Here is a 22,115-nt window from a genome sequence, read left to right on the forward strand (position 1 = left end):
ACCACTTTCCCCCCATGGTCCATCCTTTCCTCCTTTATTCACATCCCCACCCCTTCCCCCTGCTGCCCCCTCCTCCTTACTCCAGTTGTCTATACCCCATTGAATATATATGCTGTTTCCTCTCTTAGCCATCTCTGATGAGAGCAAAGGTTCCCTCATTCCCCCTTCCCTCCCCGCTTCCATATCATTGTAATAAAAAAAATCTTATTATGTGAAATAGCTTGGACTATTCCCCCTCTCCTTTTTCTTTCTCCCATTCCGTTTCCCTTTTTTTCTTATTGACTCCATTTTTATACCATATTTTATCTTTGAATTCAGCTTTCTCCTGTGCTTCAACTATAAAAGCTCCCTCTACCTGCTCTATTAACTGAGATGGTTCATATGAATATTATCAGTATCATTTTTCTATACATGGAGTTCATCCTCATTACGTCCCTCATATTTCCCCCCTCTCCCCCAATCTCCATGCTTCACCTGAGTCCTGTATCTGAAGATCAAACCTTCTGTTCAGCTCTGGCCATTCCAAAAGGAACCTTTGAAATTCCCCTGGTTCATTGAAAGTCCATCTTTTTCCCTGGAAGAGGACATTCAGCCTTGCCAGGCAGTTCATTCTTGGCTGCATTCTAAGCTCTTTTGCCTTCCGGTATATTGTATTCCAAGCCCTACCAGCTTCCAATGTAGTTGCTGCTAAGTCCTGTGTGAAACTGACTGCAGCTCCATGGTATTTGAACTGTGTCCTTCTGGCTGCTTGTAATATTTTCTCTTTGACTTGGGAGTTCTGGAACTTGACTATAATATTCCTGGGGGTTGGTTTTTTGGGATCTCTTTGTCGGGGGGATCGGTGGATTCTCTCCATTTCTATTTTGCCCTCTGCTTCTAGAATATCAGGGCAATTTTCCTGTAGTAATTCTTTGAAAATGATGTCAAGGCTTTTGTCCTGATTATGACTTTCAGGTATTCCAATAATTTTCAAATTATCTTTCCTAAGTCTGTTTTCCATATCAGTTGTTTTTTCAATGAGATATTTCACATTTTCTTCTAATTTTTCATTTTTTTGGTTTTGAAGTATTGATTCCTGATTTCTGGTAAATTCATCAATCTCCCTGAATTCTATTCTTTGTCTGAAGGATTTATTCTCCTCAGAGTTTTCTTATCTCTTTTTCCATCTGGCCAATTTTGCTTTTTAAAGCATTCTTCTCAATAACTTTTTGAACTGTTTTATCCATTTGACCTAAGCTGTTTTTTTAACATGCTATTTTCTTCAGCATTTTTTTTGGATTTCCTTGACTAAGCTGTTGACTTCATTTTCATGTTTTTCCTGCATCTCTCTCCTTTCTTTTCCCAGTTTTTCTTCCAACTCCCTCATTTGATTTTCAGTCTTTTTTGAGCTCTATCATAGCATGAGCCCAATTTCTGTTTTTCTTGGAGTCTTTAGATGCAGGAACTTGTGCTTCCTCATCTTCAGACTGAGTATTTTGATCCTTCTTGGGCTCATTTGCAAAATATTTCTCAATGGTCTTCCTCTTGTTTCTTTGTTTGTTCATTTTCCCAGCCTAAGCCTGTTTTTTAGGGGTACTTCCTGAGCTTTTGGGACACTCTCACAAGGGTCTCAAGTGTGTGAGGCTCTGTCCTCTCTCCTGGTCTGGGAATGACCATAAGCGTCCCCCTCTGCCACGGGGCTGAGGTGGGCGGGGCCTGCTGTTCTATGGGGGGCCTAGACTGGGACCAGGATCTGAATGTGGTCAGAACTCCAGAGTCCTGTTCCAGGGGCAGAAGACAGAGCTCTGCAGTCTCTCTTCACTCCCCTCCCTCAGCAATGGGCTCATGCCCTGGGGGCTCCTGCTTACCAGCTCCACCTGCTTCTGTTTATGGGTCTAGCTGCGGAAAGACCAGGCTGCTGGCTGTTTGCCCTGAGGGCTGGGCTCCATGTGCTTGCTCTGGCAGAGGTCCCCCACTGTTCCCCCACTTTGTGCCTGGTGCTCCCCGGGGTGCAGCTCAGGAGACTCCCCTGTTGCTGTGAGCTGAGGCTCCCAGCACCCTGGGGCTGCCTCCGGGAGGCTGAAGTTCTTTTGCTCTGGTGGGCCGCCCCTCCGGCCCGGGGAGTAGAGCCTTTCTGCTCTTTTCCAGGTTACCTTGAGTAGGAGAACTGCCTCACTGGGTCCCTTTGTGCGTTCTGTCTCTCAAAAGTTTAGTTAGAGTCCTTAGCTGATGAGTTTTTATCAGAGAGCTCCTAAGACTTGATCCCTTCATGTCACCATCTTGGCTCCGCGACCCCCCCCCCCCACATCGCATTCTCTTAAAGTTAACTTTATGACTAATTTACCTGTCAGATCTATGGAAAGGGGAGCAGTTTATGACTAAGGAAGAGATGGAGAACATCACCAAAAACAAACTAAATTATTTGGATTACATTAAATTAAAAAGCTTTTGCACAGACAAAACCACTGTAACCAAGATCAAAAGAAATATAGTACATTGGGAAACAATCTTTACAACTAATGTTTCTGACAAAGGACTCATTTCTAAAATATACAGAGAACTGAGTCATATTTTTAAAAATAAAAGCCATTCCCCAATTGACAAATGGTCAAAGGATATGCAAAGGAAATTTACAGATGAGGAGATCAAAGCAATCCATAGCCATATGAAAAACTGCTCTACATCATTACTTATTAGAGAAATGCAAATTAATCATCTCTGAGGTACCACCTCACACCTCCCAGACTGGCCAATATGACCAGAAAGGAAAATGATCATTGTTGGAAGGGTTGTGGGAAATCTGGGACACTTATTACACTATGGGTGGAGCTGTGAACTCATCCAACCTTTCTGGAGAGAAATTTGGAACTACGCCCAAAGGGCAACAAAAATGAACATACCCTTTGATCCAGCAATACCACTACTGGGTCTATGAGATGAGGAAAAAGGGTAAAAACCACTTGTACAAAAATATTCATAGCAGCCCTGTTTGTGGTGGCAAAGAATTGTAAATGAAGTAAAAGTTCCTCAATTGGGGAATGGCTTAACAAACAGTGGTATGTAATATTATTGTTCTATTAGAAACCAGGAGGGATGGGAATTCAGGGAAGCCTGGAGGGATTTGCATGAACTGATACTGAGTGAGATGAGCAGAACCAAAGTGACCATCAACCTTGATGGATTTGCTCATTCCATCAGTGCAACAATCAGGGACAATTTTGGGCTGTCTGCAATGGAGAATGACATCTATATCCAGATAAAGAACTATGGAGTTTGAACAAAGTTCAAGGACTATTCCCTTTAATTTAGTGGGGAAAAAAACCCAGATATTGTCTGATCTTGTGATCTCTTATACTTTTTGTTTCTACCTTAAGGATATGGTTTCTCTTTCATCACACTCAATTTGGATCAATGTACAACATGGAAAAAAAGTAAAGACTGACAGATTACTTTCTGTGTGTGGGGGGGGGGGGAGTAAGACTGGGGGGAAAAGGGGTGGTTAGGTGGCGTAGTGGATAAAGGACCGGCTTTGGAGTCAGGAGTACCAGGTTCAAATCCAGTCTCAGACACTTAATAATTACCTAGCTGTGTGGCCTTGGGCAAGCCACTTAACCCCATTTGCCTTGCAAAAACCTAAAAAAAAAAAGATTGGGGGAAAAATTATAAAACTCAAATCAAATCTTTAATAAAAAAACAAAGAAAAAACAAAGAAAAAAATAAAGTTAACCTTATAATTATCTTTTACATAGAAACCTCTTCTGAATTTTTGCTTCATAACTTATCTCACTCTTTGGGTTTAGCAGGCTTAGAATCAAAGACTCAGTTTTATGATTTGAAATTCATTCTAAGGCATTAATTGGTATGTGATGCTGGCAAATCCCTTAAGCCTACTTACCTCAGTTTCATCAACAGTAAAACCAGATGGAAAATGAAACTGAAATGACTAAACAACAAATAATGTAACAATATAATGAAAATTATAAAGACAAATGAGGCAATTAGATCTAATTTGATGGCAATAGTTTCTTTGTATAGATTTTATAAAGTACATTCTTCTTTCAGGAGAGATTGCATTAGTGACATCAAGAGCACCAGGCCTAATTGTCCAAAATAAAATCCAGTCAACAAAGAGACAAAGCTTTGAGCATAAACAGTTTATTCTAAATCTAAATGAATTCTTAGAGGGGGCAAACTCTTAGAGGGCATAAATGGGAAATGCTCAAAGAACTGCCTCCAACTTAAGGGTAGAAAAGAATAGAAATTGGTAAGTGGAGGAAATTATATAATCCACTGCACCACCTACTGCCCCAAGAGACTGTAAATTCTTAAGCTTTTTCAAGGTCCCTGGAAAAGTCTTCATCCACTTGATAGCTTTTACCTTTAGGTGAACAGGTCAAAGGAAAAGGTCACTTTGGTTATAGCAGGATTCCAATCCATGCTGTCTAGGAGTAAATGAACTCTACTTTGACAGGAAAACCATGAAGGGTCACGCATTGGGAAGCTTTTTAGAAGGATATTAGAAATCCCCTTACTGACAAAGTGGTGGCTGCTTTACTTTTTTACACAAGTGTTCTGCTCTGCCTCCAGTTTATTGAAATCCCTTTCTCATCACCATGATCACTGAGTTACAGCAATCAAAAGACAGAATGTATATCATATTAAAGAGAAAGTCCTTAACTGTCACCTGCAGTGGTCTCAATGCAGGCAGAAATTGCACTCTTTAGTGGCTTATGAGAGATACAAAATTTCCCCCTAATTTGCCTGAAATTGTACTCCACTGTGCAAACTCTGGATTCGTCTCTTAATCAAGTGTTTTCTTCCAGTTACCATAACACTAACAGTTTTTTTCTTATTCTGAAGACATACTGTTTTTGTGTCCTTTTCACAATGCTTGTTTAGGAAACTCAGATCACATTCATAAAGTTTCTGTCCAGTATGTATTTTCTGATGTGCCATAAGACTCTCCTTCCTTGTAAAAGCCTTTCCACATTGATTACATTTATGAGGTTAGCATCCAGTGTGGATCCTCTGATGTCTAGTAAGATGTGTCTTCCTTGTAAAAGCCTTTTCACACTGATTACATTCATAAGGTTTCTGTCCAGTGTGGATCCTCTGATGTCTACTAAGATGTGTCGTCCTTGTAAAAGCCTTTCCACAATGATTACATTCATAAGGTTTCAGTCCAGTGTGGATTCTCTGATGTCTAGTAAGATATGTCTTCCTTGTAAAAGACTTTCCGCATTGATTACATTCATAAGGTTTCTCTCCAGTGTGGATTCTCTGATGTTTAATAAGAATACACTTCAATGAAAAAGCCTTTTCACACTGACTGCATTCATATGTATTCTCTCCAGTGTGGATTTTCTGATGTAAAGAAAAATATGACTTGCTTGTAAAAGCCTTTCCACACTGATTACATTCATAAGGTTTCTCTCCAGTGTGGACATTCAGATGCGCATTAAGATATGACTTTAAAGTAAAAGCTTTATCACATTGATTACATTGATAAGGTTTCTCCCCAGTGTGGATTCTCTGATGTTTAATAAGATAGGACTTGCTTGTAAAAGCCTTTCCACATTGATTACACAGATAAGGTTTCTCTCCAGTGTGAATTCCCTTATGTTTAATAAGAGTGTCCTTCAATAAAAAGGCCTTTCCACACCGATTACATTCATAAGGTTTCTCTCCAGTGTGGATTTTCTGATGTGTAATAAGATATGACTTGAAACAAAAAGCCTTTCCACACTGATTACATTCATAAGGTTTCTCTCCAGTGTGGATCCTCTGATGTTTAATAAGATATGATTTGAATGTAAAAGCCTTCCCACACTGATAACATTCATAAGGCTTCTCTCCAGTGTGTATTTTCTGATGTTTCATAAGAACCTCCTTCAATGAAAAAGCCTTTCCACATTGATTACATTCATAAGGTTTCTCTCCAGTGTGGATTTTCTGATGTTTCTTAAGAACCTCCTTCAATGAAAAACACTTTCCACATTGATTACACTCATAAGGTTTCTCTCCAGTGTGAATTCTCTGATGTACAGTAAGTCGGGCCCTTTTTGTAAAAGCTTTTCCACATTGATTACATTCATGAGGCTTCTCTCCTGTGTGGATTCTCTGTGGTTTAAGATTGAACTTCAATGTAAAAAATTTTCCACATTGATTAAACTTATGACCTTTCCCTCCAGTGTGAATTTTCTGATGTACAGTAAGACTCATCTTGGTAGTAAAAGACTTTCCACCTTGATTACAGTCATAAGGTTTTTCTCCTGTGTGAATTCTCTGATGTTTAACAAGAGAAAAAACCTTTCCCCACTGATTAAAATAATGAGGTTTCTCTCCACTTTGGACTCTGTCTTCTGTAATGCCACATTCTCTCCACATGAAGTCACAGGCACTGTCATTCGTGATCCATTTCTTTTGATTTTCCTTCACAGGCAGGCTTAGTTTTCCAATATTGTATTTCATTTCAAGTCTGATTTCTTCTTCTGAAAGAATTAAACAATGAAAAAAATATATACAAAGAGTATAAATAGTCACATATGTCTATTTCCCCTTTCCAGTACTGGGTAGAGCCTAAATTCATTCACTGGTTGGTCCAGCTGCCTCAAGTTAAGCCCCAGTCTAATTCTTCCTCTGTTGTCACATTCTTTTTCCTAAAATTCTCACCTGACCTTAAAACCACAATCTCAGCGAGTCCCAGTGTCTCCCCAGCAAATAGTAAGCACTTCATCTCCAGTCCTTCCTCTAGGCATTCAGTCTTCTTTCACCCTATTTCCTCTTTATATGCTAGAATCCAGTAGTATGGCCCTCCTTTCTGTCCTGAGGAAAGGATGTTCTACCATTAGAATTCATGGTTATTCCCATGCCAACTTTCTTCCTCAAATTCTCTCCCTGGCTTCTCTGGTGGCCAACCAGAAATGATATTCCACCATAAGCTTTTTCCAGTCCTCCTTAAATGTGAGGTCTTCCCTATCTTAATTAGTTCCACTTCTGTCCTGTGCATTATGAGTTTCTCTGTATTTACTGACTTCTTCTCTGCCCTCTAGAATGTAAGTTGCATGGGAGCAGGGAAAGCTGAATAGATCTATTGATGTGTTGGATGTTTTACACGGGGACTGGGCCATTATGGGCATTTAGATGTTCACTGATTTGAAGAAGGTTTAGGAAAGAGCCCAAAGAAATTAGCCTATCCCCTTTCTGCATTCTCAAAACAATTCTCAGTTCTCAACTCACTCCCTATGCCTTTTCTTTTAGGATCTGAGATTGATCCCTGGAAGGGAGTTCAAAGACCATGGAATATAACTTCCTTGTTTAACATATAGCAAAAGAGATTCAGTGGTTCAGTGACTAACCCAAGAAGGTACCATCAGGAAATATTTGAAAAAGAAACACAAGGCAGGTGTTCTGGGCCCCATATCAAATCTTTGCCTCCCTGTGCCACATAGAGGTCTGGCCATTATAGCTGTCCTATACCAGCTTTCACTTCACTCACCTGTACAGTGGCTCCTCAGGCCTTGCTGCTTCAGCATACATGGAATTCCCCTTGACTCAAAATAACAGATGATATCTTGCCTGGAAACCTGAAGTCCTGGGCAGGGAAATCATTTGGGGATAAAAATGAAGAGAAAGGTGACATTTAGATCTCATTAGGAAAGAGCAGTAAACACAGAGCTGATACATTTTTGAGGATCACTCCATTAAGTACATATAAGGCAAGGAACACAAAATAGGATGTATAGCTTGGCAGAATGAGTCAATCATCTCCCCTTAGGTTAGACGCACCCCCCCCCCAATTTCCATTCTGGTGTAAACACCTCCTTCCAAAATGGGGTAAAAAGGGTTAATATACAAGACCAGTCTCAAGCTCAGGAAACATGAACATTTTGCCCAGTTACTCTCCTCCTTTCCTCAGTCCCTGAACTATATAGAAACCTTGTGCATTGCTCATTTGGGAAGTCTTAGCCTCTTCAGGTGGGATTCTCTACTAGCAAAGTCCACAGTTGTGCCAAATACTCTTTCTTGGCCAGTATGTTGTCCTGGCAATGTCAGAAGCATATAGGAAAGGAAGACAGGGTGGTTGCAAATGCTCCTGAAGAAGAATCTCAGAGCAGAGGTGGGGGAGAATTTAATGGCACCAACTTGGGATGAGGAAATTTGGTCTTCGTGCAATTTCTTCATAGAAGGATGGACTCAACAGACACTTTCCATTTTCTAGAAATCAAGATAGTGCATTGTAGAGAGGCCTGGGCATAGCCTGAGGAATGTCAGAGTCAAAATCCAGTCTCAGACACTGACTAGCTCCATACAAAATCACTTTACTTCCATTTCCCTCAGTTCCTTCAACAGTCAAATGGGGATAATAATATTCATGCAATTGGGAAGGTTATTTTTAGGATGAAGCAACATAATATGGTAAAGAAACCCCTCCTCATAGCATCTGGCAAGTAGCAGGTTAAAACAGGAAATATCCCTTCCTCTCCCACCATCTTGGTGAGAATTTTAGGACAAGATGTAAAAAGATTAAGCATAAAATTGCAGAATACCTGCACTTTCCTCTCCATCTCTAAACTGCTCCAAAACCTCCACAGTAGGGAATGAATATATTGCCATTGCTAGCAGACTTAGTGTTACCAGGGGAAAGGTCCTTACCCACAGAGAAAAGGTTCTGGGCATTCTCCAGCATGACCTCCTTGTACAACTGCTTCTGAGGAGGGTCCAAGAGGCTCCACTCCTCCTGGGTGAAGTCCACAGCCACATCCTTGAATGTCACCAACTCCTAGACCATCAAAAGTCACCAGGTGTAGAGATAAAAGACTTGAGAAGTAAAGTGCCCAGCCCTTTTCAATTCTAGATGGAAACTGAAACACAGAGAAGGGATCTGCCTAGAAGTAATACTCTACATGAGTTTTAGAGTTAGTTCTAGAACCCAAGGTCATTAAGAGCCTGAGGGAATTCTAAGCAATGCATTTTATAATTTAGTTGCAACAAAATTGAGAAATCCCTTGGAACATCATGCATCACCCTGGGGAATCCGGGAGAAGGTTTGTAGTCTACCTGTAAGATAAGAAATGAATATATACATGAGCAAGACAGAAGGTGATGGGAAACTTCTTCCTTATCAGAACTGATAGGAGGGAATCCTGAGAAGATGGCACTATAGGTTCAAAATGTCCAGATCCTCCAGATTTCCTCCACAAACTGATAGATAATCATGTAATGAAGGACGAGCAACAAAAATAAAGGCATAATGTCCTAGGAAGACAACTTGAGAGAACTCAGAGAGAATCCAAAGGGATGAGATTTGGTCTGTGAGAAGTGGAAACACACACTGATCATCCAACAGGAGACCCTGATAGAAGCAGTGGGGACCTCAAGAACTTTCATGTCAGTCAGTTTTTCCCTCTAAAACAAAGTAGATTTTGATTGTAGGACACCTGAAGGACTCCCCTGGTCTTTCTGTAAGTCAAGGCTAGCAGTCCTGTCCATACATGACCCCAGCTTTGGAGATGGGAGAGGAGAAGCCAGTCCCAGAGGGAGCAAGAACATCTTGGGGACTGTGTGGCTGGGCTTGAGTGAAGGGAGATAGGAGTAAATGAGCCCCCACAGAGGACTCAGTAAAGAGTAGTAAGAAGAGTTGAGGGCTAGGGCAACAATATTCACATTCCAGAATCAAAATGTGTTAATAATAATATTAACCAGCAAAAAATCAAAAAAAGATAAAAATGAATAAGCCAAGGAAAATGTAACCAATCACTGAAATTCCTGTGTTGTAAAGGTTGATTTAGGATTATATTTAGGGGAAGAGTATGAGATTTCACAAAAAGGCACTGCTACCCTAAAGCATAATGGCAAATGGCAAATGGTCATGAACACAAAAGAAATTTTGGATGAAAGTAAAAAAAATTCAAAATTCAAATCAGAGAGAATGCAAAAAATTAGAAAATAAATAAAAACTTATCAAGAAAATAATCAAAAAAATTTAACCAATTGGAAAAAGAGAAAGAAAATCTTTAGAAAAAAAGAATCTTTACAATCAAATGAGCATAAGGAAAAATTAGCAAAGGCATTCAAAAAAATTTGAAGAATTAGTTTATAAATTAGAAAAAGATATAATTTTTTTTTAGGTTTTTGAAAGGCAAATGGGGTTAAGTGGCTTGCCCAGAGCCACACAGCTAGGTAATTATTAAGTGTCTGAGACCGGATTTGAACCCAGGTACTCCTGAATCCAGGGCTAATACTTTTATCCACTGCAACACTTAGCCACCCTAAAATATATAAAATCTTAAAGAAGGAAAGTAACTCCTTTAAAACAAGAATTGGACAAGGGGATTGAATGAACTTATAAAACACCAGGATAAATAAAAAAGCAGAAAAATTCAAAGAGAATCTGAAACAACTCATTAGAAAACAACTAATCTTGAGAACAGATTAAGACGAAATGATATAAGAATTGCTGAAGTACCTGAAAATTGTGATCCAAAGAAGTATCTGGATACAATGGTATAAGAAATTATTAAGGAAAATTGCCCTGAAGTCCTAGGCCAAGAAGCAGAGTAGAAACAAGACTCTACTCCACCTGAAAACCCCTAGGAAGAAAATTTGGTTGGTTCTTGTCCTTCATTATTGAAGAGGACCAAAATGACATCACTATGTTTGAGTCAAAGTACAAAGTGTTCCACTGTGGCTGATCAGACCAGTAGGAGAAGGAACATTTATTAGAATGTCATAGCCAAGTTTCAAAATTCCTGGGTTAAAGAAAAAAATATTTTAAAAACAAGAGGAAAAATTGAATACTGTAGAAAAATAATCAGGATTTCATAAAACCTAGCAGCTTCTGTACTAAAAACACTGTAGATATTAGAACACTGCATTTTAAAGAGCAAAGGAGTGGGGTTGCATCCATAAATAACAACTTCTCATTCAATAAGAAATTTCAAATGGTTCCAAGAACAAAAAGACCTTTTGGAAGATCTTAAGAAGGTGTTTAGAAATCAATGAAGAAGGGGAGGCTAACTGGCACAGTGGATATAGCATTGGCCCTGGTGTCAGGAGTACCTGAGTTCAAATCTGACGTCAGACACTTAATAATTACCTAGCTGTGTGGCATTGGGCAAGTCACTTAAGCCCACTGCCTTGCAAAAAACTAAAACAAACAACAAACAAAAAAGAAAGAAATCAATTAAGAGAGAGCAAAATGAGAAAAGATTAAGACCAATCCAAAAAATTGAGAAAATGATGAAGAGAAAATCAAACAACTTGAAATAAAGTATTAAAAAAATAAGGAAAGAAATAATTTCATAAAAAATAGAATTGGACAAGGGGAAACAAACAACATTTATAAAAGGTCAAGAGAAAAACAAAATAAAAAACCAAAATAATAATAAGAAAATATGAATCATTTCATCAGAAAAGCTGTTATTATGGAAAACAGAGGAGAAATGAAATTAAGAAGGAAAACTGTTTTGAAGTTCCCCCCAAAAAAAAGATGGAGAAATGAAAACATCCACCAATCACCAGCCAAAAGAGATTCTATGAGGAAAGCTTATAGGAATGTCAGAACCAAGTTTTCAAGCCCCGAAGCTAAAGAAAAACTATTGGAAGGAACCAGAAAAACCCAATTTAATTATCCTGAAGCTACAATAAGTTTTAGAAAAGACCTAACAACTATCATATTGAGGGACATTAGTTCTTGGAATAGCATATAGCATAGAGCTAAAGAACTGGGGCAACAACAAAGTATAACTTATCCCATAAAGTATAATCTTCAGTATAAAAAAAAAAAAAGCAAATTTAACAACCTCAAAGACTTCAAGGTTGCTAATTTGACAAATAGCATCTGGGAGTAAATTAAGATAACCATTAAAGATCAGCCATGTGGGACTTAAAAAGGTCAAATTGTTTCCTCCTCATGTGTGAAAATATTAGGAGTATGCTTAGACTGTTGCCATTATTTGGGTAGTTTGAAAGACAGGCTTGAGTTGACCTGAGCATGATGGAATGATTCTAATAAATAAAACTAAGAAGGGAGAGATAAAAAGTAATTATGCCATAAACATGAAGCAGAAACAGAAAAATTGATGCAGAAGAAAGTAGTCTGGGGGAAGATGGATAGAGCAGCTTCCTTATTTTCCTTGATAATAGGTGAAAAACATGTTTTCTCAATGTAATAATCCTCAATAAAGTAACATATACCTGTATATACACACAGAGAGAGATATATGGATACTACACACACACACACACACACACACACACACACACACACACAGACGTGTGTATATATATATATATATCAAAGTCTTCCAAATTTTTTACATATTTTTATATTATAGATATATAAATTTTATGTATGAGTATGTGTGTGTGTGTGTGTGTGTGTGTGTATTTGTGTTGTCTTCCAAACTTATAAAAAAGAGAAGGGAAAGAATAATGGATGGAGGTTTCTGGAAGGATGAATAGGTTAAAGATCAGGGGGGCAAGTAGTAGGTAGAAGTAAAGCAGAGGAAACAGGAGGGATAGGGACATTAAAGTGAGAAGGATAGTGAGGAAAAATTGGCAGGAGGAAAATACATACAAGTAATTAAAGTTTAGAAGGTAGACTGGGGGGGGGGGGTGGCTAGATGGCACAGAGGATAGAGCACCGGCCCTGGAGTCACGAGTACCTGAGTTCAAATCCAGTTTCAGACACTTGATAATGACCTAGCTGTGTGGCCTTGGGCAAGCCACTTAAACCCATTTGCCTTGGAAAAAAACAAACAAACAACAAAAAAAGAATTTATTATATTTAAAAAAACTAGGAGCAGGAATCATGATCTCGAAAAGTTTAAGCTAAAATTGATTTAATCAAAAGAGAAAATTAGGAATGTGTCCACAATGTTATTCTATATTGTTATAAATCATTTAAAATAACAAGACAGTCTAAAATAACTGAAAGTATTGTCAAAGCAGACATAGGAACTCTTTGAAAATCACTATATAAAATGTTGTTATAAAATAAACTTATACCTAAATGACTGAAGTCATATTTTTTGTTCATGGGAAAGAAAGACCATTTAAAAAATTGACAAATTTACCTAGCTAATGTTTTTATTCAATGTCAACACTATTAAATATTAATAAACTATCTTACTGAATTAGAAAAAATAATCAAATTAGTCAAGGATATCAAGGTAATCAATGAAAAAATGTGAAAGAAGAGGGTCTGGCCATTCTATACCTCACCCTGATTTATAAAATGAAAATTATCATAACAACTTCTGACTCAAAATTAGAGTGCTGGATCAGAATAGATTAGAACACATTCCAACATATTAACATAGAACATGTTCCAATATTGTATTAGAAATGTTAGTGTCAGCAATTAGAGAAGAAAAAGAAATTGAAGGAATTAGAATTGGGAAGGAAGAGACAAAACTCTCACTCTTTGCAGATGACATGATGGTCTACCTAGAGAATCCCAAGAAATCATCCAAAAAACTACTGGAAACAATTAACAATTTTAGCAAAGCTACAGGTTATAAAATAAACCCTCATAAATCCTCAACTTTTCTATATATGTCTAGCAAGATACAGCAGGAAGAGCTAGAAAGAGAAAGCCCATTCAAAGTAACCTCAGACAATATAAAATACTTGGGAGTCTATTTGCCAAGACAGACTCAGAATCTTTTTGAAAACAATTATAAAACACATCTCACACAAATTAAATCAGATTTAAATAACCGGGCAAATATCAACTGCTCATGGATAGGTAGAGCTAATGTAATAAAAATGACAATTCTACCAAAACTAAACTATCTGTTTAGTGCCCTCCCAATCAAAATTCCAAAAAATTACTTTAATGAGTTAGAAAAAATTGTAAGTAAATTCATATGGAGAAATAAAAAGTCAAGAATTGCCAGGAGCTTAATGAAAAAAAGTGCAAAAGAAGGTGGCTTAGCCCTACCTGATCTAAAATTATAAAGCATCAGTCAGGACGCATGTCACTGCGTGTCCTGCGGACAGAGCCAGGCTGCCAGCCGCCCGAGACCATCGCCATCGCCCAGCGGCTGCGGCCGGGGCCATGCCTGCACGGCGGAAGCCAGGGTGCCGAGGCAGTGCATCACATCGGGTCTCAGCTGGGGGGAGCCCTCACAGGATGGGTGCAGCAGCCTCCAGGAAGCCCCTTGCTGCTGAGGACAAGGCCACGGAGCCTGCCACCAAGGACTGCCCCGTCTCCTCCTACAACGAGTGGGACCCGCTGGAGGAGGTGACTGTAGGAAGGACTGAAAATGCCTGCGTGGCCCCCTTCACCGTGGAAGTCAAGGCCAACACATATGAAAAGTATTGGCCATTTTGTCAGCAGCATGGAGGCCAGTACTTTCCCAAGGAGCGTTTGAAAAAGGCTGTTGCTGAAACTGAAGAAATGTGCAATATTTTGAAAATGGAAGGAGTTACTATTAAGAGACCTGATCCCATTGATTGCTCTTTAAAGTACAAAACACCAGATTTTGAGTCTACAGGTTTGTATGATGCAATGCCCAGAGACATTCTGATAGTAGTTGGAAATGAAATCATTAGGGGCGGCTAGGTGGCGTAGTGGGTAAAGCACCGGCCTTGGAGTCAGGAGTACCTGGGTTCAAATCCGGTCTCAGACACTTAATAATTACCTAGCTGTGTGGCCTTGGGCAAGCCACTTAACCCCATTTGCCTTGCAAAAAACCTAAAAAAAAAAAAGAAATGAAATCATTGAAGCTCCCATGGCATGGTGTGCACACTTCTTTGAGTATCGAGCATACAGATCAATTATCAAAGATTATTTCCATCGTGGGGCTAAGTGGACAACTGCTCCTAAACCCACAATGGCTAATGAGCTTTATGATCAGGATTATCCAATCTATTCCATAGAAGACAGACACAAATTGGCTGCTCAGGGAAAATTTGTGACGACCGAATATGAGCCATGTTTTGATGCTGCTGACTTCATTCGAACTGGAAGAGATATTTTTGCACAGAGAAGCCAGGTAACAAATTACCTGGGCATTGAGTGGATGCGTAGGCATCTTGCTCCAGACTACAGGGTGCATGTCATCTCCTTTAAAGATCCCAATGCAATGCATATTGATGCCACCTTCAATATCATTGGACCTGGGCTTGTGCTTTCCAACCCTGACTGGCCGTGTCATCAGACTGAACTTTTCAAGAAAGCAGGATGGACTACAGTTACTCTTCCAACTCCAATCATCCCAGATGACCACCCACTCTGGATGTCATCCAAATGGCTCTCCATGAATGTCTTAATGCTGGATGAAAAACGTGTTATGGTAGATGCCAATGAAATTCCAACTCAAAAAATGTTCGAAAAACTAGGTATTTCAACAATTAAAGTTAATATTCGTAATGCCAATTCACTGGGAGGAGGTTTCCATTGTTGGACCTGTGATGTCCATCGGTGTGGCACCCTACAATCCTACTTTGACTAGAATTGGCCTGATGAGTGGTGGTAGCTGCTTAGATTGAAATAAGCCTAGGAAGCTTAGGTATAAGCTTCATTTTACTGCTAAAATGCATGAGCTACCTATACAGTGCTTTAAGCTATCATATTCTTAACAGTTTATTCTCACTCTCTTTCCATATAAAAGAAAAAAACTTAATTGCTTAGTCTTTGGGCTGACTTTTTGAAACACTTTGTGAACACTTGACAGAATGTGTTTCAAGACAAAGGTTAGCTGCTAGAATAACTTGGCCACTAATGTTTAACCAACTACCTCTGTTTAATGTTCTATCCAAAAGGCAGCTTTGGAATGATAGCCCTGAATTTAACATTCTTCTTTTTCTCTGTTAAGTAGTATTTTATATATATATATATATATATGTATGTATATATATATGTATGTATATATATGTCACTTTTTTTTTTCTAAGTAAGAAAAATAATAAAGTACTCAGATTTTAAGTGGTGCCAGATAATTGCCTCTTTTTTATGATGGTGTTTTGGTTAATTTTTTATTTTTTTTTAAGATAAGCTAAACTATGCAAACATCAAAGGGAATTTTCCAGGAATTCTGTTAATATTCTCATCTCAACATTCAACACTAGTATTATTTGCTTCTAAAAACACTTTCATATGACTTACCTCATTTCAATTGAAATATTTTGGCCACATTTTCTGTTATTTTAAGGTTCTTACAGAAATACTCAATGTAGTAAGCTATAATAGTAATTTCCCACTCTTAACTTCTTGGTGTACTATACACTAACTACTACATCTGCAAGTTCCCTTTCTTTGGTAAGTTAAGATTACCAAAGTGCAAATTCTTTAATGCACAGCTGAGAGATAAGAGCATTCAGTAGTTGATGCAAAAAAAAAAATCTACATATATATATATATAAATAACCTGGTTTTAATGTTGGATACTAGACATGTATTTTTTATGCTAATAAAAATTTTTGTGTTCAAAAAAAAAATAAAGCATCAGTCATCAAAACTGTTTGGTATTGGCTAAGAAATAGAGTGGTGGACCAGTGGAATAGACTAGGTGTCAAAGCAGGAGATGATTATAGTAATCTGCTGTTCAATAAACCCAAAGAGTCCAGCCATTGGGATAAAAACTCCCTCTTTGATAAAAACTGCTGGGATAATTGGAAGTTAGTACGGAAGAAACTTAGATTAGACCAACACCTCACACCCTTTACCAAGATAAGATCCAAATGGTTACAGGACTTAGACATATAAAACAATACTATAAGCAAATTAGAAGATGAAGGACTAGTTTACCTGTCAGATCTATGGAAAGGGGAACAGTTTATGACTAAGGAAGAGTTGGAGAACATCACCAAAAACCAATTAGATGATTTCGATTACATAAAATTGAAAAGCTTTTGCACAGATAAAGCCATTGTAACCAAGATCAAAAGAAATGTAGTAAATTTGGAAACAATCTTTACAACTAATGATTCTGACAATGGATTCATTTCTAAAATATACAGAGTCATATTTTTAAAACAAAAAGCCATTCCCCAATTGACGAATGGTCAAAGGATATGCAAAGGCAATTTACAGATGAGGAGATCAAAGCCAATTCATAGCCATATGAAAAAATGTTCTAAATCAATAATTATTAGAGAAATGCAAATGTTAGAAGGGATGTGGGAAATCTGGGACACTATTACACTGTTGGTGGAGCTGTGAACTCATCCAACCTTTCTGGAGAGCTATTTGGAACTATGCCCAAAGGGCAACAAAAATGTGCATACCCTTTGACCCAACAATACCACTACTGGGTCTATATCCTGAAGAGATGATGAAAAAGGGTAAAAACATCACTTGTACAAAAATATTCATAGCACTCCTGTTTGTGGTGGCAAAGAACTGGAAAATCAAGTAAATGTCCTTCAATTGGGGAATGGCTTAGCAAACTGTGGTGTATGTATGTCATGGAATACTATTGTTCTATTAGAAACCAGGAGGGACGGGATTTCAGGGAAGCCTGGAGGGATTTGCATGAACTGATGCTGGGTGAGATGAGAAGAACCAGAGGGACACTGTGTACCCTAACAGCAACATGGAAGTGATGATCAACCTTGAAGGACTTGCTCATTCCATCAGTGCAACAATTGGGAACAATTTTGGGCTGTCTGCAGGGGAGAGTGCCATCTGTATCCAGTTAAGGAGCTGTGGAGTTTGAACAAAGTTCAAGGACTATTCCCTTTAATTTAGAAAAAAAACAGGTATCTTCTTGTCTGATCTTGTTACCTCTTAGAATTCTTGTCTCTTCTCTAAGGATATAATTTCTCTCTCATCACACCCAATTTGGATCAAGGTACAACATGGAAACAAAGTAAAGACTGACAGATTGCTTTCCCTGGAGGGTGGGGGGAGGGAAGTAAGATTGGGGGGAAAATTGTAAAACTCAAAAAATACCTTTAATAAAAATTAATAAAAAAAAAAAAGAACATGTTCCAACATACTGGTACTCTAGTAGATAATAGAGACAAAGATCCAAGCTTTTAGAATCAAAACTTGTCATTTGACAAAAAGCTACTGGAAAGACTTGAAAACAGCAGGGTAGAAATTAGGCATAAACGAGATCTCATACTTCATACCAAGAGAAGATCAAAATGTGGGCACATGGTTTGCTACAAAAAAGCAAATTACTGAGCAAATGAAGCAAGCATGGCGTTGGTTAATTAATCAATTTAGGGATAACAGGAAGAAATTTAGGCCAACAAAAAAGAGCAATGCAAAAATCTAACATAAACAATTTTGATTACATAAACTTAAAAAGCTTTCATGCAAAACAAAATTAAAAGGGTAGCAGGAAAGTAGGAAAAACATTTGTAACTGATATTTCTGTAAAAGCCTGATTTCTGAACTCTAGAGAGATGTGAGATTTGCAAATTGTTTAACTTTAAGATACTCATCAGATTGGATATTATGACAGAAAGGGAAAATGAGGAATGTTGGAAGTGATAGTGGCAAACTGAGACACTGATGCACTGTTGGTAGAGCTGTGAACTGATCCAACCATTCAGAAGACTAGTTTGGAAAGTTCCCCAAAGGGCTATAGAGTTTTGTATATCTGTTGATCCAGCAACACCACTCCCAGTTCTAGAGCCTAAAGACAGTTTCTTAAAAGGGAAAAAGAACATATTATACAAAATTATTTATAGCATCTCTCGTGGAATCTGAGAAATCAAGAGGATGCCCATCAACTGGGGATGGCAAAACAAACTCTTGTGGGATTGTGATGGGATATTACGACAATATGAGATTATAAAGTTAATACAATATAATATGATAATAAATGACAAGCCAGATGACATGTGTAGAGAATGACTGAAATGGAAATGGTTTGCAGCACTGCACATGTATAACCTCTATCAGACTACTCATAATCACAGGGAGGGTAGGGAAGCATGTTTGTGTATTTGTATGCTGTATTTGTATGCTCTGTGTGTGTGTGTGTGTGTGTGTGTGGTGTGTACACACAATGCTGGGAAGGCACTAAGTCAGTTTGTGAGGGGAAGTGGTCCTTGATTGTAATGAGAGAGATGTTAATTACAAACAGTAAGGACCCCAACTTCAGGTGGGGGGTCCCAGTATTCAAGACCCTAGAGCCCCATGAATCAGTTTAAAAAAAAGAAGAGAATGGGTATGTGATTACTATTAGGTTAAATTTAAAATTACTTTTTGGTGAGGAAATGATCCATAGGAAGGCTTAGTCAGCTTCTTGACCCCTCCCCTCCCCTATGTCTACAGAAATGAACTGGGTTACTCACCTTGCTCTCAAGTTTTTTCTTCATTCTCTTAGAAATGAATGACATAAATTGTATGTGAGTGAGGGGAGCAGTTTTAAATCCGTATCCTCCCTTAAACCTCCAGAACCGTTGGGTCCAGTGGCCAGATATGAATCCCTGGATTCATAGGCAATAAGGCTTAAGAGACTTGCCCAAGGTCACACTGCTATTAGGTGGCAAGTGTCTGAAGCTGAACCTGAACTCCAGTCCTCCTGGCTTCAAGGACAGTGCTCTATCCACTGCACCACATAGATGCCTGTCCTTGCTCTAGTCAAAGGAGAGACTGCACTCACCTGAAGTGGTGGTCCGAGGCGCCTAGGGGCCATTCCCTCGAATCCAGGATCCCTGTGTAGGTAGCAAAGGAGCAAAGTGACTCCATGTAGTCAAGTTCCTCCATCTTGTTGCAGGTCTTTATCTACCTTGGGGTCCTGCTTCTCCCACCCTTCACAGATTCAGAAAAATAACAACAGCCAGAGTTCTTACTATCACAACTTATGCCTAAGCAGGAGAGGTTTTAATACTCTGCCTTTCGGATAGCCAGGAGACAGCCTAGAGACACCTGCAAAGTCCCTCCCTCCCTTCTTTACCTCTGCTTAGAAAAACCCAACATCCCCAGCCCATAATCTTAGTCCTGGGCTGACTACTTTGGGATCATACTGTGAGACTGCTATTTGTCAACCTTTAGGACCTGCTTGGGCCAGACCTTGGCCCTCTGCAGACTGATCTGGAGGAGGCTGGGGGAGGAAGCCTGCCTCCTCTTTAGGGCAGGAGACTGGCCCCCAGAGATTTATAAAGGGTAAGCTTCAATGGGAGTTACAAAGGCCCTGGTCCTGCCCTCAGGGCACCTGGGGTGGGGACTCTAAATACACACAGGTCACCTTCCCTTTGAGCTGCTCCCATTCTGCCTTCCTCATAAGGGGCAGCCCCCTCCCCGATGAGGGCACGCCATGCTGGGCGGTCCTGGCCAGTGTCCCCCAAGTTGTACAATCAATTCTAAAGCTCTCCAATGAGGCCTCCAGGGTGTCCCGGGCTTCTTGTGACACCCACGGGAGCACTTTCCCTGTCTGAGATCTCCATAAAATCGTTTCTTGGGCAAGCCTAAGCCTGGCATTCCAACAGAGTCCAACCCAGTGGAGTTGCACTCTCTGCAATGTTGTGTCTGAGCCCATATTCTCTTTTTTGCGTGCTTGCTTTTTATTTTTAACTGCTCTTTTCTTGAGGCAATGGGGTTGAGTGACTAGCCCGAGGTCACACATCTAATCATGTATTAAGTGTCTGCGGCTGCATTCGAACCCAGGTCCTCCGATTCCAGGGCCAGAACTATGTGCACTGCAGCACCTAGCTGCCCCCATATTCTCTAAGACGGAATGGACATTCTCGGACAGCCGATTTCTGATCAGAAGTCAGTTTCTAAGCTCTACCTCCTGGCTGTCCGATGTCAGCCCCCGCCCGGCCCGCCGCGGTCCTATGCGGGTGTGGCAGCCGCCAGTACCCGACCCAGACATCTTCAGGCAAGGGGCACCCCGGGTGCGCAGAGGCAAGGCCCACTTCCTGGGGGCATCAGCGCCATGCCTGCCATGGGGATGCCCAGGGAACCTTGTCAGCCTCAGGGACGTGGTGGCCGTGAACTCTCCGGGGCGGCCTGTGCTCCAGGGCCGGCAGCCCCCCAGGGTGGGCTCCACGTTGGCATGCCGAAGGATGCCCCCGGCCATGGGCTTCGGGAAGATCCTGGGGAATCCCAGAGGGCGATGCCGGCCCACGCTTGGCGCCACGGCCCGGGGCGGAGGCCACGAACGGGCACCCGAGGCCGGGCCGGGCCCTGGGGCACGGGTGCGGGGCACGGAGGGGCCGCGGGCCCGGGAGCGGCAGGAGAGGGCCGGGAGCGAGGGGCTCCGGCCGCGGCCCCGCGGGGGGCAGAGCACGGGGCTGGGGGAGACCGAGGCAGGAGGGGCCGCGGGGGGCCGCGGGGGCAGCGCGGAGGACTCTGGGGAATGGGGAGGAGTCGGGGGGGCTCCACGGGGGGAGGGGCCCTACCTGGAGCCCGCGGGCGCAGAACGAGCTCCCGGGGAGGCCGAGCAGGCGCAGCGCAGACTTCCTGGTACCCAGCAGCCCCGCGGGGCGGGTGTCAATCCCAAAAGTACCGCCCTCTTCCACCGGATTCTCCAATCACATCTAGGACCCGGACTCCGGGACCCAATCGGCCCCGCCTCCCGGAGCCCCGCCCCCATCACGTGCCAAGCCTTCTCCACTCCCATGCTCCGCCCCCACCACAAACCCCGCCCCCCTCCAAGCTGCTCCTCTCAGACAGCCCCTCCCCTCCGGTTCCCCCCTCCCAGAGCGGGGCCCAGGTGCATCTTGGGAGCCCTGGCAGTGTGCATCCGGGCCCTCCCGTGGGCACTGTCGTGTGGGCCCTCCCCCAGGAGACACGATGCCCTTCCCGTGGGGCTGGGAGGGGAGGGATGAGGACGAGGGGCAGGAGAGGCCATTGGGGCGGAGAAGGCAGAGATGCCCTGAATGGAAGCGAGCACACCCGGCCGTGGGCCTGCAGGCTCTCAATCTAGAGCGTTTTCAATTTGAATTTTTCTTCCATTGTAGTGTTTGGGAAAATTTTGTTTTATTTTTTTTTTTATTTGACACTTTTTTTCAGGTTTTTGCAAGGCAAATGGGGTTAAGTGGCTTGCCCAAGGCCACACAGCTAGGTCATTATTAAGTGTCTGATTCCGGATTTGAACTCAGGGACTCTCCTGACTCCAAAACTGGTGCTCTCTCCACTTTGCCACCTAGCCAGCCCAACCACTTATCCATTGGGGAATAGTGCAAAGACTTTTAATTAAATATTGTCAAAATCATTCACT

General features: G+C 40.9%; 1 protein-coding gene and 1 pseudogene across 1 annotated transcript; one reads left to right on the plus strand and one right to left on the minus strand.

The window, feature by feature from the left end:
* Positions 1 to 216: 216 nt before the first annotated feature.
* On the minus strand, positions 217 to 21,361 carry LOC141497127 (uncharacterized). The gene is made up of 5 exons (XM_074199743.1): positions 21,295 to 21,361; positions 19,554 to 19,605; positions 8,635 to 8,761; positions 7,478 to 7,573; positions 217 to 6,470 (listed from the first exon to the last, which is right to left on the minus strand). Exons 2-5 carry the CDS (start codon positions 19,584 to 19,586, stop codon positions 4,987 to 4,989), a joined length of 1,740 nt encoding a protein of 579 aa, XP_074055844.1. The 5' UTR covers positions 19,587 to 19,605; positions 21,295 to 21,361; the 3' UTR covers positions 217 to 4,986.
* LOC141497064 (glycine amidinotransferase, mitochondrial pseudogene) lies at positions 13,962 to 15,526 on the plus strand (annotated as a pseudogene).
* Positions 21,362 to 22,115: the final 754 nt, after the last annotated feature.

This window comes from Macrotis lagotis, chromosome X, assembly GCF_037893015.1.
Source record: "Macrotis lagotis isolate mMagLag1 chromosome X, bilby.v1.9.chrom.fasta, whole genome shotgun sequence".
NCBI lineage: Eukaryota > Metazoa > Chordata > Mammalia > Peramelemorphia > Peramelidae > Macrotis > Macrotis lagotis.